Here is an 18,347-nt window from a genome sequence, read left to right as displayed (position 1 = left end):
GACATTTTTTGCCTTCATTCCATAAAATTAAAAAAAAAATGTAAAAATTAAGGCGCTTGACTTTGTTGAAATTTTTTTTATCTCACCCTGTATTAACCTTGTAGCCCTATAAAAATATTTCAAATAGCTTTTTCCTACCACTAAAAATAAGGTAAAAAACAATAATAATGGTGCACCTTAAATTCTTTTTTCATGACTTTAGCAACAATTTAAATTTGCATTTTCCTGTCATTCTCGTAATTGTATATTAGCATATGACTTGTCAGCGTGTAAATAAAACACATTTAAATTAAATGTTTTTTTTTAACTCTCTTCAAATTTACGCGACTTTCCCGCCCTCAGGCTTTGGCAACTCTGTTAACGGCTAAACGGCTGTTTTTCATAAAATTCTTCTTCTTGTCTGTCATTCAGAATAAGATATTAACTAAGCGGTTATCAATCTAAGGAACTCTTACAGTGTCGACATTTTTGTTTTGATTCCACATTTTTATTCCCGTTTGCCATTTCGCACTTGGTTTGAGAGATGCCATACTGCATTAACACGAAATTTCCAGCAGCAACAGAGGCACTTGCAGTCAGCCAGCTCTATATACACAGAAATCTGTGTGAATAATCAGAAAAAATCATAAAAATTTTGCAATTGGGCGATGGCTTTTGATTTTTGTTTTGATAAAAAGCTATTTCTCCATACCACCTGTCGCTGTTGTAGTCGTTTCTTTTCCGATAATGTGAAACTTTACAAAATATTCCAAGAAAAAGTACGGAGCAGTGGTGAAGACAGTACGGGTGGAGGAGGTGCGGACAAAGGAAATTGTGATGGTGCAGCAAATGAATTCTTCTATGAACCATGTGATGAAATTAAGGAAATCTTTGAAGATTTTCAAATATGGAAGTTGAATGTAGATGCAAATCGGACACCAGTACCATCGTTCAATGTATTTTATGTGTATTTTTTTAATTTCTTACAGATTAATGCAATGGATGACTTGCCCCAACAAATATGTGAAGAATGTTATCAACGATTTAAACAAGTGCATGCGTTCCGTGAAGAATGCCTTGATAGCCAGAAGGTACTACAAAGCTACTTTTTGGATTATGAGGTGATAGATGCTGGAAAGCTTACACCGAAAGCAGAGAGCCCAGCTGAGGACAATGAAATTGCCTCCGATTCGGTTTTAAACAACAAAGATGTAGATAGGTCAGTTAATGTGAAATACAATAACCATGATGGGTCCAACTCACCGTTTAGTAGCCCTCGGCTACGTTTAAGTCCACGTTTGATGGAAATGGCTGGTTGTTTGGATTCGTCCTCTTCAATTGGCACACCACCTCCATTGTTTGAGGAAATTAAAACGGAGCCCATTGATATGGAAACTATGGAGGCCATAAAACCAGAATCAGAGTTACAGCAAGAGCCGCGTCATATTGACTATACAATTAGATCTCATCCTAATTCTTCAGATGATGATGAAGAATCGTCTACACCCACATCTGATGAAGAGCAATCGGATGATTCAATATCTTCCGACGGAGACGAGGATGGCGATGAAGAGGAATCGTTGCAAAGCTTCAAACTAAAACAGAAAAAGATCAAGAAATTTAATCCTCGTCTCACGTGTAAAATCTGTCATCAGGCTTGTACGAGTCGCCAGCTACTGAAAACACATGTAATGCGTTTCCATCCGCAAGAGAAACCGTTCGAGTGTGACATTTGCACCAGCACATTCAAGTCTACATTTATGCTTGCTCAACATAAGCTCAAACACAATCGCCCCGACTCGACCCAATGTGATGAGTGTGGCAAATACTTTCGAAGCCAATTACATTTGCAGCGTCACATTAAAAATTTCCATCTGAAATCTACCTACACTTGTCATATTTGTAATCAACAATTTGAAAATTACACCCAAATGCGTTTCCAATACCATGTCCGGCAACATGGTGAGAAGCGATTTTCTTGCTCATTTTGTACAAAAGCATTCCATCAAAAGATTCATCTAATTAATCATGAGAGGACCCACACCAAAGAGCAACCGTTCCGATGCCAGCTGTGTGGAAAGGCATATCGTCAGCAGACAGCATGCCAAGAGCATATGTTGACACATCAGGATCCGACACCATTCAAATGTAACCATTGCCCCAAAGCATTTAGCCAGAGATCAACTTTGAGAATGCATATGCAGCGTATCCATGGTTTAGAGAAGGCCTCCAAAGCTGCGGATGCCAATATGATGATGAATCATAACTTTTTCTGAAAATTTGTTAGGCTAGAGAACTCATGAATTGTATCTCTTATTCTTTAAGATTATCTATTTGATATATATATATCGTGTGTATATTAAAATGTCATACCAAGTATTAAACAATTTTAATATAATACCTATTTCGCATTAATCTCTCAATAAAAAGCTTAAGAAGTACTGAACATTGAGTATTCTTGTGGGTTGGTTCCAAAACTAGGGCGGGTACTTGTGAATGTGTATGATAAAGACATGATTTTCAAAATGAAAACAGGCGAGGGAAAGAGAATTCAGATTAGAAATACTTCTATCTTGCAATGAGGGCAAGAATTTTGTATCTCTTCGCCGAAAGCACTATTTAATATATTTTACATTTTCCAAGAGATTTTGTTTATAACTCCCATTAAAGTACTGTATTCCATGCCTTATATTAGCTGTTAAATGTGTAGAATAGCCCGAGAACTATGGTATCATCTAACGAACATAATTTACCCTATAATTCAAAAACAAAACTTTATAAATATATAGAAGTACATCTATTGCAACAAATTCAATCTAACAATACAAATAATTCTTCCTTTTCTTTTTTTAATATTTAATTGTTTTCTCATTAAAGTATTTGTTGAACTTTTTCCAACCGAAACGTTTTTTGGGATCCTTTTTGCTGTTGGCCGGTGTTAAATTCGGCATAAGACCAGCTTTTTGGGCCATTGTCACGAGCGTTCCAATTTTCTTTTGCTGCCGATTGCACAGACCAGTTATGCGTTTTGGCAACATACAACCATCAGAACGGACATACTGTGACAAAATCAAAACATCCGTATGTTTTATATCCAAACCCAATGTACATTCGGGACAGAATTTTGCACTGCATGCTTCTTTCAGCAAATTATCGGCACGGGGTGAGGGTTTTGTTACAGCTTCAATAATAAGCGAATTATTTTCTTGGCGTTGTTGTACTGGAAATAGTAATTTGAAAAGAAAAATGTAATTATAAATGCTTTAAAGGTTATGAAACTGGCCGCGACACACAGCTAAGATTCCTCTGTGACAACTTACTTTCTTTAATTCTATTCGTCATCGTTGTTGTTATATTTCGAAATGGCACAACATTATTTCGAATCGTGTTCGTGGTTAATCGCATTAACAAGGACATTTCTGTTATGTATTTCTTTAATAAAAATGTTATAAAAAAAACACTGAGTTCTTATATTTCTCCACAATGAGCCACTGCTATTCACTTAAGAGAACTCTGTGAACCAGTTTCAAATGTTTCGTTTATTGCTCAGCTGTTAATTTCGTTCAAGTGGTCAATACATGGTAGAAGAATACTGGTAGTCATATTGCATATTATAATAACCTCCGATTGACACTGTATAAGAAAACATATAAAAGGCTTATTATTTTCGAAAAAAAAAAAACATTTTAAACTCTTTGACATATCAATGTTCCCATAGTAGAAGAACTGATTTTGGAATTGAATTGTTGAATGAAAAAATTATTGAAGTTTGTAAACATTCTTGAAAAATATCACAACAACCTCCGATTTGCGTCATATAAGAAAAATATAAAAATCTACTTATTATGACAAAACAGATAAAAAAGATACATATCAATATTCCGAAGCGTTGATGCATCTATCTGTATTCTTCTACCATGAATGTTCCCATACATCTACCTGTATTCTTCTGCCATTGGTCAATAGCTTCATTACGTAATGTTCACACAAAACAATTGCTGCTTTATAGTAGTTTAAACGCTGTACACGCTGACATGTAAATTAGCATTGCAATGTAAGTTCCAATGGCGCATTTGTTATTGGGGTTATTCCACAAAAATGAATCTAAGATAGTAGGACAATAATGCTCTCTTCCAGAACCTGCAAGAATATAATATTTTTACAATGTTTTCAATATCATAAAAGGAAAATCGGTTATCGTAGTAAAAACTTTTACATTCTAGCAGTTCTGGAATAGAACAATAGTTTTAATCCAAAATTGTACAATGCGTTTTCCATTAACGTCGAAAATACGTCAGGGTGAGATGGATGGTGACCGAAAAATGGCTTGTGAGCTGAACATATCACAATATTCCATTCGCCATTCGGCAAATATTGAAAAATGAGCTCGGGATAAAGCCATTGAAACTCCAAAAAGTGCAAGAACTTACACCGCTACAGAAAGATAATGAAAATAGACTCAGACTCAAAAGAGTTAAAGAGTTGCTTCGCTTGGCCGAAAATGGTGAACTGCCGAATTTGGTTTTCTCCGATGAGAAAACATTCACTGTTCAGCAGTTTGTAAACAAACAAAATGATGGTGTCTACTTGCCAAAGAGGTCAGCTGAAAATGTGCACCTTCGGTTGGCCACCAGAGCTCAAACGCCGGCATCACCATGGCATCAGAATAAATGCCGAATATTACCACAAAAATATTCTGGAGGGTGTATTAAAGCCTTCGGCACGCAAACATTTTGGCCGCAGACCTTGGACATTCCAACAGGACTCAGCACCATCGCACTCAGCACGTGCCACCCATGAATGGTTACAAAATGAGGTTCCTCGCTTCATTTCCAGCGCACAATGGCCACCAAAATTTCTGTCTGGAGTATTTTGGAAAGCAAGGTTGGCACTAAAAAATACCAAAGTATCGAGGCAAGCGCTTCGACGGAAATGGGCCAAATACCGCAGAGCAACATTCGGGCAGCGTGTGACGGTTTCATTGGCCGTTTGAAGGCCATAATTCGTGCCAAAGGTGATCAATTCGAACAAATCTAAACTTATTCTAAAATTTGATGCTATTTCCGACATTTTTTGCTTTCATTCAACAATAATTAAAAAAAAAAAATGTGAAAATTATGGCGTTTCACTTTGCTGCAGTTTTTTTATCTCACCCTGTAGGTATCAAAAGAAAAAAATTGTATTTAGGAGGTAAAATTGTTTTACCTTCAACCGTCGTACCAATGTAAAATTAAAAAGGTAAAGTCATTTCAAATAAGCATATCCATCTCTGCATTTTCTGTAATTTACCTCGTCAAATTTCACTGAATAACAAATAGGTTCCCATCTCTGATTTCTGTGTATACAATGGATTTATAAATATAAATTTTGACAAGGAGGTGTTGTCAAATAAATAATTTTGAAAAAATTTTAAATTCTAGAAAGGTCAAGCTACCACCTTCTTACATTTTTTCTGAGCGTGGCCGAAAAATAAAGACGAAATATTCTCTAAATCAATGACGAAGAAGAAACGAAAATGGCGGAGCGCCCACTAGGATTATTGATCAGTTTTGCCATGGAATTAAAATATATCGAAACAATCAAAACTTTCTATTATGTTTCAAAAATGAGGAAAAATATAAAAGAAATAAAAACTACTTGTTGCAGATAATTCTACCTCCTTATTGTACCGTGGTTAAATCCATGGTAAAATTAAGAAGGTAAAGTCATTTCAAATGAGCATTTCCATCTTTACATTTTCTGTAATTTACTTTGTCAAATTGCATTGCAGAGAAAGGAGGTTCCCACCTCTGATTTGTGTATTTACAATGGAAATTTTGACAATGAGATGTTGTCAAATGAATAACTTTGAAAACGAATTGTAAACATATGATTGCACGACTTTACCTTCTTAATTCTACCAATGGTTAAATCATTATTTTTTATTATTTCCATTTAAAAATACCCTTTTACACTTCTTTAAGATAAAGTACTTGTTTTAATTATTGATATTCGTTTTTTATTGCATTACCATTTTCTTTTTCTTTCAATAAAATCCATCTTCATGTTTGAGAATATTCCTCATAACAGGTTCGTTAACCATCTCCCTCATATTCTTGGCCACAATAAAGTCCAAATGATTGAAAGTTTGATCGGGTACACGATAATCACCAGCCAAATGAATGGCTTTCGACACCAAGGTATCAACATCCTTGGGATTGCAGAGACCATCATTGGTACTGGAGTACAAATAGGTGGGGGCAACGATATTTTCCAAATTATAATCTGGTGGCGTAGACTGGCCATAGATCTGTTGGTTTTTCTTTGCACCATAGTCCATTTGACAGAAACGTCCGGCGTTGTGATCACTCAATTGGATGTAATGGATACCTTGATTGCTAGACGCACCACCGGGGTGAGTTTCAATCAATTCTTGCATAGCCGTCAAGTTGGTGTTTTGGTAACCCTCACCGGCGAACAAGAGCCACATATTCTTGCACAAGAATTTCAATGCTGGTTCCAGACCACAAGCAGTATCGCCAACACGATTGATTACACGATTTTGTGGCATCAATTCCATATCAGCAAAGACTTGGTTATAGATGCCACCAGGTGTACCCACCAGGGGACGGAAAACCTTGAACACAGCCGAAGTACCATGTTCGAAGAAGGCACAAGGAGCCAACATGTGGGCAGATTTCATTTTATCATTGTATTCCTTGCGTTCGGACATCATGACAAAGTAAACTGTGGTACCTTGTGAGTGGCCGGCATAATGGATCTTGGGTTGTCCGGTTTGTTCGATGATATAATCAATCATGGTCGGGATATCGATGCTGCCAATTTCATGCCAATCAAAATGCCAGAATTTGGGACTGTTAATAGAAACAATGGAATTTTGACGAGAATAAATATTGCCACGAGCATTTCCTAGCCATACATCGAAACCAGCATCGGCCAACATATAACCCAAAGCACTATCAGGACCGCCAGACAGCCAACAATCCGAGTTACTGAACAGGCCATGTTGAAGCAAAACGGCTGGACGATGAGAATCCTTGTTTTGCAACTTATTCGAGTAGGGGATACGGAATAAGTTCAAAACATAACCGTCAGGCGTGGTGACAAAATGGGACTCCGATGGATAACCATTAAGGCGAATACGTTCGTCCTGAAAATAAAAAAGGGAAAAATATAAATAAATTAAACTCCAAACAAAGGGTTCTTTAAATATCTCATCTTACCGTCTTAATTATATCCCTTAACATACATGATGGATCAACGGAAGCAGCCGAAGCTACAGCCAAAAGGCCAAAACCAATGAGAATCGTAGTTGCAATCTTCATAGTTTGCTATTTACAAATCTACTGCTATTCGCCTTGTAGAATTAAAGACTATTTATATTAGAGGGGTTTCGAATATATATTTTGCTACCCATGTTAACTGCATACATACAATCTAAGAATTTCCATGTCAGATGTCTGTCTTCTTATCTCCAGGTATTTTTTTTTTATTTCGCTGATATAAATAAATATTTTTTGGCAATTTCATGTTTTGGACTTAAATCACAGTCGATTCGTATTAAATTTATGAATGGCTAATGCTATCTGGTATCTGACGCCTGACATACCCCACAGGGTATGCCCTTTAAAATTTTATATTTTGATATTAAAATTAAAGAGCAACTAATTTATGAATTTGTGATTATTTCATGAAATTAAGGTTGTCTGTGTACTTTTCCAGTAATATTCCGTAAGTCCTTTCGAAAGAGAGAGAGAGAGAGAGAGAGAGAGAGAAACATTTAACTTACTTCAAAAATATAGTGAAATGTGCAAAAATTTTTTTTTTAAATATCTTTTTTAACATTCATGGTAAAATTAAGAAGCATTTTCTGTAATTTACCTCGTCAACTTTCACTGCATAAAAAATAGTTTCCCATCTCTGATTTGTGTATTTACAATGGATTCATAAATAAACATTTTGACAATGAGATATTGTCAAATGAATAATTGAGAAAAAAATAATAAATAATAGAACAGCTTAGAAAAACTACAGAAATACAGCCCTGAGACTATGCCCACTTCCTGTCACAATTATTCCAACAAATTGTTTTCATTTATTTGATATTTTTTGTTCATTTTTAAAAGGAGTCAAATAGAGCGAAAGATGAATGAAATGCCTGGATGTTCTCTCAAAAATATGATCCTAAATGTTCAATCTTTCTATTCAGTTGCATATCTGATTAATGCTATTAATGCGCTCCCCGTAATTTAAGTCTCTTCGAATCATTGAATTTGAAAAAAATTCTAATCAGCTGGTAGCTCTACCTTGCCTTTTTATTGTACTATGAGTCCCTGGTTATCCCTATTTAAAACAATACTATCCATGGTAGAAGAATATAGGTAGACGCTTCGACACAGCTGCTGGGACAATAAACTGTCAATCCAATTTTGGAATCGAAATTGTTGAATGAAAAATTACTCAAATTTGTAAATATTGTTAAAAAATGAATATTATAACAACCTCCGATTGGCGTCGTGTAGAAAAACATATAAAAATATACTTATTTTTGAAGAAATAATTAAAAAAAAAATGACATAACAATGTTCCCAAGCGCTGATGCATCTACCTGTAATTTTCTACCATGATACTATCTTAAATGTTAGCAAAACGTATATATGACCTCTGTTCCAGAACCTGCAAGAATCTACTACTTTTGCAACTTTCTACGATATCATTAGGGGAAAATCGGTTATTGTGGTTAAAACTTTTGCATTCATGCAGTTCTGGAACATACCGATTCGTGCGGAAAATACATGGTAGAAGAATACAGGCAGGCCCATCGATACAGCTGCTGGGACAATAAACTGTCAACCAATTTGGAATTGAAATTATTGAATGAAAAATTATTCACATATGTAAAAATGGTGGAGAAACGCATATTATTATAATCTCCGATTGACGTCGTATAACAAAACATATAAAAAACTACTTATATTTGAAAAACACATTTGAATTTTTTTTCACATATCAATGTTCCCAAACGTTGATGCATCTACCTGTATTCTTCTACCACGGTGAGAATACATAAAACGCTTTGTTGACTGGCTTAAGTCATCGGCTGGCTTCTCTTAAGTCATCGACTGACTTCTTGACGGTGCTGCCTTAAGGTGAGAATACATATAACGTTTTGTTGACTTGCTTAAGTCATCGCCTGGCTTCTTCCGAAAAGAACAAAGGAGCGGCCAAAATCGAACTAAGTCAACCTAAAACTCCTTTGTTCCTAAACAAAGAAGCCTGCCGATGACTTAAGTCATTCAACAAAGGGTTTTATGTATTCTCACCTTTATAGCCAACACACCGTACCAAAATAGCCCGTATTACCAAAATTACGCGAGATCCATATTGTTAACAATTGGTTTTTTTTCAAATTAATTTGAAGTTGTATTTAAACACACAATATTAACCCACTGGATCTAATAATCCCAGTGGTTTAATCTTCAACAGTATAAATACGCCATATGTTTCCGTAAAGTCGTTGTTTACATTTTCCATTCGAAAAATAACAAAAAAAATTATATTGTACAATTTTCATGGCATCAATCTTCTCTATATTATGTTTTTCATGTTTTCATATTTTTGCACTTTCTTTTCGTTTTGTGTATGTATGCGTAAACAAACACCAGCTGAGCGGCCTTTGTATCCTCCTGAAAATGTATATAAACACACAAGATTACAGATTTTAGCCCAGGGGGTTAATCCTCAATAGTATAAATGTTCAATAACCCACTGACTATAATCATGGTAGAAGAATATAGGTAGATGCATCAACGCTTGGGAACATTGATATGTGAAAAATTTTAAATGTTTTGTCAAAAATAAGTAGATTTTATTTTTTTCTTATACGATGTAAATTGGAGGTTGTTATGATATGGACACCGTAGAATGAAGAAGGTAAAGTCTTGCAATCATATGATTCGTTTTTTTTTTTTCAAAATTGCTCATTTGACAACGTCCCATTGTCAAAATATTTATTTATAAATCCATTGTAAATACCCAAATCAGAGATGGAAACATAGTTTTAATGCAGTGAAATTTGACAAGGTAATTTGCAGGAAATGCAGAGATGAGTTGTGGTAGAATTAAGAAGGTAAAGACATGTAATCATATGTTCACAATTTTTTTCAAAATTATTCATTTGACAACATCTTATTGTCAAAATTTATGTTTATAAATCCATTGTATACATTGAAGCCAGAGATGGTAACCTGTTTTTTATTCAGTGAAATTGGACAACAATTCCAAAATCGGTTTGACAGTTCATTGTTCCAGCAGCTGTGTCGATGTGACCACCTGTATTCTTCTATCATGGACTTTAATAGATTTAGTGAGTTAACATTGTGTGTTTACATACACATTAAGATATGTTTAGATACACGATATAAATACCACTCAGCTGATGTTTGTTTATAAACATACACAAAATAGAATACAAAAGTTGTGTTCCAGAACCTACAACATAGTACTAATTAGTGCTAATTCTGCTACAACGCGTTCCCGTACTCCGATAACTAGCAAAACTTGCAGCTCTCTCGAGAAAAAAATGGCGCTGAGTGGTGCACATTTCTGCTTGTTTTAGCTACATGAATTTGGCCGAGCAGAAATGTGCAAATTGTAAATTTGACATTTAATTGGTAGGGCTAACAAGGTTGAAATATGTATTGATACATTTCAATGTTCGCGCCTCACAACAAATGTAAAGAAAAAAGATAACTTAAAAACTTAAGAAAAACTAATATTTGTCGTGCAAAATGCAAAAAGAGAAAATTTGGAGTAACTGATGTATTAACTTTTGGATTATTCCAGGAGTGAAGAGGACTGACTGAATGAGGAATTAGTCGAAGAAAACGTATTGGAAAACAGTGGAAAATTAGTGAAAGGTAAATTGAAAAATGAAGCTTAAAATCAAAGATGTTCGCATATTACTGCGAACATTTTCTTTCTATTTTTAGGTTTGCTGTCTTCCCAACTTGTGACATTCAGTCTTCTAGCAGACTTAACATTAATTTAACCGGCGCCTCCAACCATGTCAGCTTCTTCAAGCTTGGGATTTGAGAAAACTCCACCCCTAAATACTCTTCAACGCATTCTGAAAACAAAACTTTCTAAATAAAAAGCATTCAAAAATAATTAATAATTTTAACTTATTTTCAATACTTATTTTTTTAAATTTTGGCGTCCATTTCAGTAAGGTTTCACCAGTCCGATTTAGACTGTTTTCTTTTGGAATTTTGAATGTTGACATTTTATCGCATTTCTGCTAATTTTCCGTTCCCTTATTTTTTGAGCACACCTAAATAAGAATGGCATTTCGTACTGGTCTCTCTTCTGCTAGTTTTACTACTAAAAAAGTACTGGAACACAACTAATGCTATCTTAAATGTTAGCAAAACGTATATATGAGCTCTGTTCCAGAACCTGCAAGGATCTACTAGTTTTGCAACTTTCTACGATATCATTAAGGGAAAATCGGTTTAAAACTTTTAAATTCGTGCAGTTCTGAAACGTAAAAATCTATTTATATTTGAAAAAACATTTTAAAATTTTTGACATATCAATGTTCCCAATCGTTGATGCAGCTACCTGTATTCTTCTACCATGGGACAACACTTTTCGTACAAAAAGTTTTAAACGTTGAAGATTCTTAAAGTTTAGATTTCCGAAACATATTTGATCTCAAATGTCAATTCCATGGCGTATGCGTCGAATACACTAGATTTATGAATACGATTTACGTGACGTATACGCTATGAAATTGACATTTGAAATCGAGTGGATTTAGTAGTCTAAACGTGCTCTTATGTGTAAAGGAACAGAGCTAGTAAAATAAAACCGTTGACAGGGCTTCCTTAAGGTGAGAATACATAAAACGCTTTGTTGACTGGCTTAAGTCATCGGATGGCTTCATCTTAAGTCATCGACTGACTTCTTGACGGTGCTGCCTTAAGGTGAGAATACATAAAACGCTTTGTTGACTGACTTAAGTCATCGCCTGGCTTCTTTCGATAAGAACAAAGGAGCGGCCAAAATCGAACTAAGTCAACCTAAAACTCCTTTGTTCCTAAACGAAGAAGCCAGCCGATGACTTAAGCCATTCAACAAAGCATTTTATGTATTCTTACCTTTATACCCAACACACCCTACCAAAATAGCCCGTATTACCCAAATACGCGTGATCCATACTATTAACAATTGATTTTTTTCAAATTAATTCAAATTTTATCTAAACAAACATGATTAACCCACTGGATCTAATAATCCCAGTAGTTTAATCTTCAACAGTATAAATACGCCTTATGTTTCCGTAAAGTCGTTGTTTTCATCTTGCATTCGACAAATAACAAAAAAAATTGTATTGGGTCCTGGCATTGTACAATTTTCTCTATATTAGGTTTTTAATTTTTCCTGCTTTTTGCACTCCCTTTTGGTTTTGTGTATGTATACGTAATCAAACACCAGCTGAGCGGCCTTTGTATCCTCCGGAAAATGTATATAAACACACAAGATTACAGATTTTAGCCCAGGGGGTTAATTTTCAATAGTATAAATGTTCTATAACCCACTGACTTTAAACATGGTAGAAGAATACAGGTAGATGCATCAACGCTTGGGAACATTGAAATGTCAATTTTTTTTTAATGTTTTGTCAAAAAGGCGATTTTTATTTGTTTTCTTATACGATGTAAATTGTAGGTTGTAATGATATGCACATGGTAGAATCAAGGAGGTAAAGACATACAATCATACGTTTACAATTTTTTTTTTTCAAAATTATTCGTTTGACAACATTCCATTGTCAAAATATTTATTTATAACTCCATTGTAGATACACAAATCAGAGATGGAAACATAGTTTTTATGCAGTGAAATTTGATAAGGTAATTTACAGAAAATGCAGAGATGAGTCGTGGTAGAATTAAGAAGGTAAAGACATGCAATCATATGTTTTCAATTTTTTTTTCAAAAGTATTCATTTGACAACATCTCATTGTCAAAATTTATGTTTATAAATCCATTGTATACATTGAAGCCAGAGATGGTAACCTGTTTTTTATTCAGTGAAATTGGACAACAATTCCAAAATCGGTTTGACAGTTCATTGTTCCAGCAGCTGTGTCGATGTGACCACCTATATTCTTCTATCATGGACTTTAATAGATTTAGCGAGTTAACATTGTGTGTTTAAATACACTTTAAGATATGTTTAGATACACGATATAAATACCACTCAGCTGATGTTTGTTTATAAACATACACAAAATAGAATACAAAAATAGCCCACAATTATTTAGCGACAACAGATGCTGAAATATTAGTGTTTATTTGCATTGGTAACCGGCTGCATAATGCATCTTCCATTGTAATACCATCAACATCTAAAATTGTAAGGCTTTTGTTTTCATTCTAAAATTCAAAATTTTATCAACGCACAGGATTTAAATAAATCCGGTCGTGAGAAGATATATTTTTTGAATGATAAATCTGTTTGGATAAATCCAGAGTAAGCAATAAATCTTAATAATATGGGTAAATATAAGCGCTCTAATAAAATCACAACTCAAAGTACAACTTACTAATTTTATGCTAAAAAAATCTAAATATTCGTTTCGTTTCTCTGTCGTTGAAAGCTCACAATACCCAATTGATTCTTCATATGTTCCAAACACAAACGAAAGTTCTTGCTCGATATTTTTAGAGATTGCATTTTATTATCATTTGAACTATTTTTTGATTAAATATTACTAATGTGTTGATAAGTAATGTACAAAAACATTTGTTATTTTTATATCAAATTTGTTAAATATCATAAATTTAGTTATTTACCCCACAGTTAGCTCTGTGACATAGCCAATAGGCTATAAATTTCATAGCAAGCAGCTGTGATTTTTCAAATTCGTGTGGTCAACTGTATCAGTTGACAGATAAGATAACAGACTGAAAGTATTTCAAAATGCAAAATCAACACAAACAAAAGTATACTGAGAATATTATCCTATATTATTATGTTATTCATATTTGACTTAAATACTTACTTTAATTGCCTGTGTCAGATTTCACAGAAAATCTCTTATGTGGAGTTGCATTATAATTTACTAAACTGAGTAACCTTTTCTAGGCACCATTCTACTAGTATGTTTACAGGTAATGTCATTGTTGAGATTATCAGCGATAATACTCCAAAAAGTGATAATACCATGTTATTATACAGGCAATAATACCATTGTCTTTTAAGTGGACCTCACTTGAGATTTTGACTGTTCGATAACATAAACAAACAATAAAATGATTTGAGTTTAAAAAAAATTAAGTTATATTTTACAAATGTTTATATTTACAACTCAGGCCAATTGTTAATAGGTGTGTTCATTTAATCGATAATTTGTACAAATTTGTACACATTTTTATTGGAGGCTGCTCGTTTACCCCAAAGTCCAATAAGTGAGAACGAAATGAGAAAGACATTTTGACGTTTGAGTTACTGAGAGTTTGCAAATTCTTACTGGGTATTATACAGTAATATCAGCTGCTCAATAACCAGTTGTTTTGTAAACAAACAAACAAACTAATTTAGCCAATCTATTTCTGAAGAAAAAAACAATTTGATTTATTAACAAAAAAAATAGATAATTGAAACGTATGTCATGGTAAAACTAAGAAGGTAAAGTCATTTCAAATAAGCATTTTTTGTAATTTACGTTTTCGAATTTTACTGCATAGAATTCAGGTTTCCATTTCTGATTTATGTATGGATTTATAAGTATACATTTTAACAATGAGATGTTGTCAAATGATTTTTTTTGAAAAAATTGTAAACATAAGGTTCCTCGATTTTACCTTCTTCATTCTACCATAATCTTAAGTAAAGATGAACAGTAAATAATTAAAGAGCGGAGGGTAAGCTTTTTGTCTCATTTAGGTGTCAAATTCAGCAAAAAAAATTTGCATCCGAGGAACACCATTGGCCATGTTTATATCATTTGGAGATGCTGGAATACAAGTGAGAATACGAGGAACGTTTTTTTGAATGGCTTAAGTCATCGCATGGAAAATATAAGAAGGTAAAGTCATGTAAACATGTGTTCACATTTTTTTTTTTTCAAAATTATTCATTTGACAACATTTCATTGCCAAAATGTATATTTATAAATCTATGTATATATACATACACAAATCAGAGATGGGAAACTGCTTTCTATGAAGTGAAATTTGACAAGGTAAATTACAGAATATGTAAAGATGGGAATGCTTATTCTAAATTTTACCATGAGTCATCGGCTGGCTTCTTCGTAGAGGAACAAAGGAATTTTAGGTTGACTTAGTTTGATTTTGGCCCTATGCTCCTTTGTTCTTTTCCGAAGAAGCCAGTCAAAAAAGCATTTTATGTATTCTCACCTTAAGACAGTATCCTTGTGCATGGAAGGAGCATACGTTTTTTATTACTATTTTTTTTTTTTTGTAATGAAAATGTTTGAGATTTTTTCTGTCGAGAGAGAAGAAATCGTATTTTTTCTCAATAACTTCTTACTGAGTAAATGTTACTGTGAAAGTAAACGAACGAATCATGGTAGAATAATACATAATTGGGAACATGTAAATGTCAAAATTTTTTAATGTTTTTTTTTTCAAAAATAAGTAGATTTTCAAGTTTTCTTATAGGACACCAATCGGATATTGTTATGATATGCATTTTCAACGATTTTTACAAATTTCAATAATTTTTCATTCCAAATTTTCAATTTCAAAATTGGTTTCACAATTCATTGTCCCAGAAAAACGAAGATATTACCCAATTTTTTATAAAAAGTGTTTTAGAGTTTAGCGCTTAAACATAATTATAATATAATTTCATTTTGTATTCGTTTTGCAAAATCTTGAAATATATCAATAATGTCTGTATCAACTCTGAGATTTAGATTGTTTTATGTTTTCTTTTACGACGCAAATCGGATGTTGTTATTTTCCACAGTTTTAACAAATTTCAATAATTTTTCATTTAACATGTTCAATTCCAAAATAAGTTTGACATTTCATTGTCCTTGGGAACATTGATATGTTAAAAAAAATTAATGTATTTTCAAATATAAGTAGATTTTTATATGTTTTCTTATACGACATCATATTACGTATATAATATTATAATACGCGTTTTTAACAATTTTTACAAATTTAAATAATTTTTCATTCATCATTTTCAATTCCAAAATTGGTTTGACAGTTCATTGTCCCAGCAACTGTGTCGATGCGTCTACCTATATTCTTCTACCATGGAAATTCCTGTAAAATCAGCTGATTGATTGCTTACAAATTTCAGGCAATAACAGTACGTTTACAGTTTACCAGATTTTGAAAACTCTGTGGATTTAAATTGTCTATTTAATTGCATATACGTCAAAGAAATCCTCATGAAGAAAGAAATTCTAATGTAAACTGACTATAGTTTACCAATTTTTATTATTTTTCAGATATTAAACATGGTAAAATAAGGAAGGTAAGGGCATTTCAAATAAGAATATCTCAGCATTTTCTGTAATTTTCCTTGTCAAATTTCAGTGCATAGAAAAAATGTTTTAAGAAAGTATATGTCACGAGGTTACCTTTCTTGTTCTATCGTGCAAAGTATCTGTACATTCTTTCAATAGCAATAAGAATATATCATAAATCTACTTTCAAATCCGTCGTAAATTTTCCACCTACCAACTGCAATGTAAAAAATTTGCAACGTGGACTGACTGACCATTTACACTTTACAGCGGAAAGAGGGGGTATGTCACAATGGAAGATAAGGACATTAATGAAATAATGGCAATCAATGTTATCTGTATTTCATATAAATAGACCATAACTACCGTTAACATCAAACATTACAAGTTTGCTCAACCATGATGGTTACAACGATATTTCTAACTGTGCTTGTCATACTCGCTGGTGTGACCAATTCGTATGGCGATCCGGTGACATGTGTATTGAGGAATATAACAAAGACGGTAAGGTGGGAAAAATTTACTACATGTGTATCAATTTCAATATGCTATAATTGTTTATTAGGATGAACGCGCCCGTCGTAATGGCTATCCTTCGGAATCCCATTTTGTAACCACTCCTGACGGTTATGTTTTGAATCTATTCCGTATTCCCTATTCAAATAATCTGAAGAACGAAAACGCCTATCGTCCTGCCGTTTTACTTCAACATGGTCTATTAAGTAATTCCGATTGTTGGATATCTGGTGGTCCAGACAATGCCTTGGCCTATTTACTGGCCGATGCAGGATTCGATGTGTGGCTGGGAAATGCTCGAGGAAATACCTATTCCCGAAATAATACCATTATTTCCCTTAACAGCCCCAAATTCTGGCATTTTGACTGGCATGAAATTGGTACTATAGATATTCCGACCATGATTGACTATATTATTGAAAAAACTGGACAACGTAAGATTCATTATGCCGGCCACTCGCAAGGTACCACTGTGTACTTTGTCATGTTATCTGAACGCAAGGAGTACAATAAGAAAATCAAATCTGCTCACATGTTAGCTCCTTGTGCCTTCTTTGAACATGGTTCGTCAGCTGCATTCAAAGTATTCCGTCCTTTGGTCGGTACTCCGGGTGGTATTTATAATCAAGTACTTGCCGATATGGAATTGATGCCACAAAATCGTCTAATCAATCGTCTAGGAGACACTGCCTGTGGTTTAGATCCGCCGCTAAAATTTTTGTGTAAAAATATGTGGATATTATTTGCCGGTGAGGGTTATCAAAACACTAATTTGACGGCCTTACAAGAATTGATGGAAACCCATCCGGGCAGTTGTTCCAGCAATCAAGGAATACACTACATACAATTGAGTGGCCATAATGTGGGTCGTTTCTGTCAAATGGATTATGGAGCGAAGAAAAATAAGGAGGTTTATGGCCAACCAATTGCTCCGGATTATAATTTGGATAATATTGTGGCGCCAACTTATCTGTACTCGAGCAACAATGATGGACTCTGTGGTCCCAAGGATGTCAATACATTGGTTTCTAAAATTAAAAACTTAGCCGGAGATTATCGTGTACCAGATTTAACGTTTAATCATTTGGACTTTGTTGTGGCCAAGAATATGAGAAGAATGGTTAACGAGCCGGTCATTAAAAATATTTTCAAACATGAAAATGAATTTTAACCGGGAAATTTAATGATGATGTATTAAATTACAGAAATGATCAAATATAAGAAAATGCTTAAAAAAGGATACTATTCAAGGCACTATTACCAAGGTAATCTATCATCCGATTACAATTTTTTATACGATGTCCATAATTTGAGAAATTTTAATTTTGTACT

At 33.8% G+C, this 18,347-nt stretch overlaps 4 protein-coding genes across 4 annotated transcripts; 2 read left to right on the top strand and 2 right to left on the bottom strand.

Annotated features, from left to right (window-relative positions):
* Positions 1–506: 506 nt before the first annotated feature.
* Positions 507–2,425, top strand: LOC101899109 (zinc finger protein ZFP2). The gene is made up of 2 exons (XM_005178036.4): positions 507–899; positions 969–2,425. Exons 1-2 carry the CDS (start codon positions 648–650, stop codon positions 2,253–2,255), a joined length of 1,539 nt encoding a protein of 512 aa, XP_005178093.1. The 5' UTR covers positions 507–647; the 3' UTR covers positions 2,256–2,425.
* A 328-nt stretch (positions 2,426–2,753) lies between these two features.
* Positions 2,754–3,491, bottom strand: LOC101899281 (large ribosomal subunit protein mL66). Its single transcript, XM_005178037.4, has 2 exons — positions 3,300–3,491; positions 2,754–3,199 (listed from the first exon to the last, which is right to left on the bottom strand). Exons 1-2 carry the CDS (start codon positions 3,394–3,396, stop codon positions 2,829–2,831), a joined length of 468 nt encoding a protein of 155 aa, XP_005178094.1. The 5' UTR covers positions 3,397–3,491; the 3' UTR covers positions 2,754–2,828.
* A 2,457-nt stretch (positions 3,492–5,948) lies between these two features.
* On the bottom strand, positions 5,949–7,361 carry LOC101899459 (lipase 3). Its single transcript, XM_005178038.4, has 2 exons — positions 7,203–7,361; positions 5,949–7,129 (listed from the first exon to the last, which is right to left on the bottom strand). The coding sequence occupies exons 1-2, from the start codon at positions 7,302–7,304 to the stop codon at positions 6,005–6,007; spliced, it is 1,227 nt and encodes a 408-aa protein (XP_005178095.1). The 5' UTR covers positions 7,305–7,361; the 3' UTR covers positions 5,949–6,004.
* A 9,496-nt stretch (positions 7,362–16,857) lies between these two features.
* LOC131806451 (lipase 3-like) lies at positions 16,858–18,255 on the top strand. The gene is made up of 2 exons (XM_059130542.1): positions 16,858–17,003; positions 17,065–18,255. Exons 1-2 carry the CDS (start codon positions 16,899–16,901, stop codon positions 18,184–18,186), a joined length of 1,227 nt encoding a protein of 408 aa, XP_058986525.1. The 5' UTR covers positions 16,858–16,898; the 3' UTR covers positions 18,187–18,255.
* The last annotated feature ends 92 nt before the right edge of the window (positions 18,256–18,347 follow it).

Source organism: Musca domestica, unplaced genomic scaffold (genome assembly GCF_030504385.1).
Source record: "Musca domestica strain aabys unplaced genomic scaffold, Musca_domestica.polishedcontigs.V.1.1 76, whole genome shotgun sequence".
NCBI lineage: Eukaryota > Metazoa > Arthropoda > Insecta > Diptera > Muscidae > Musca > Musca domestica.
The sequence above is the reverse complement of the archived record's forward strand: the minus strand, read 5'-3'. Positions and strand labels throughout refer to the sequence as shown.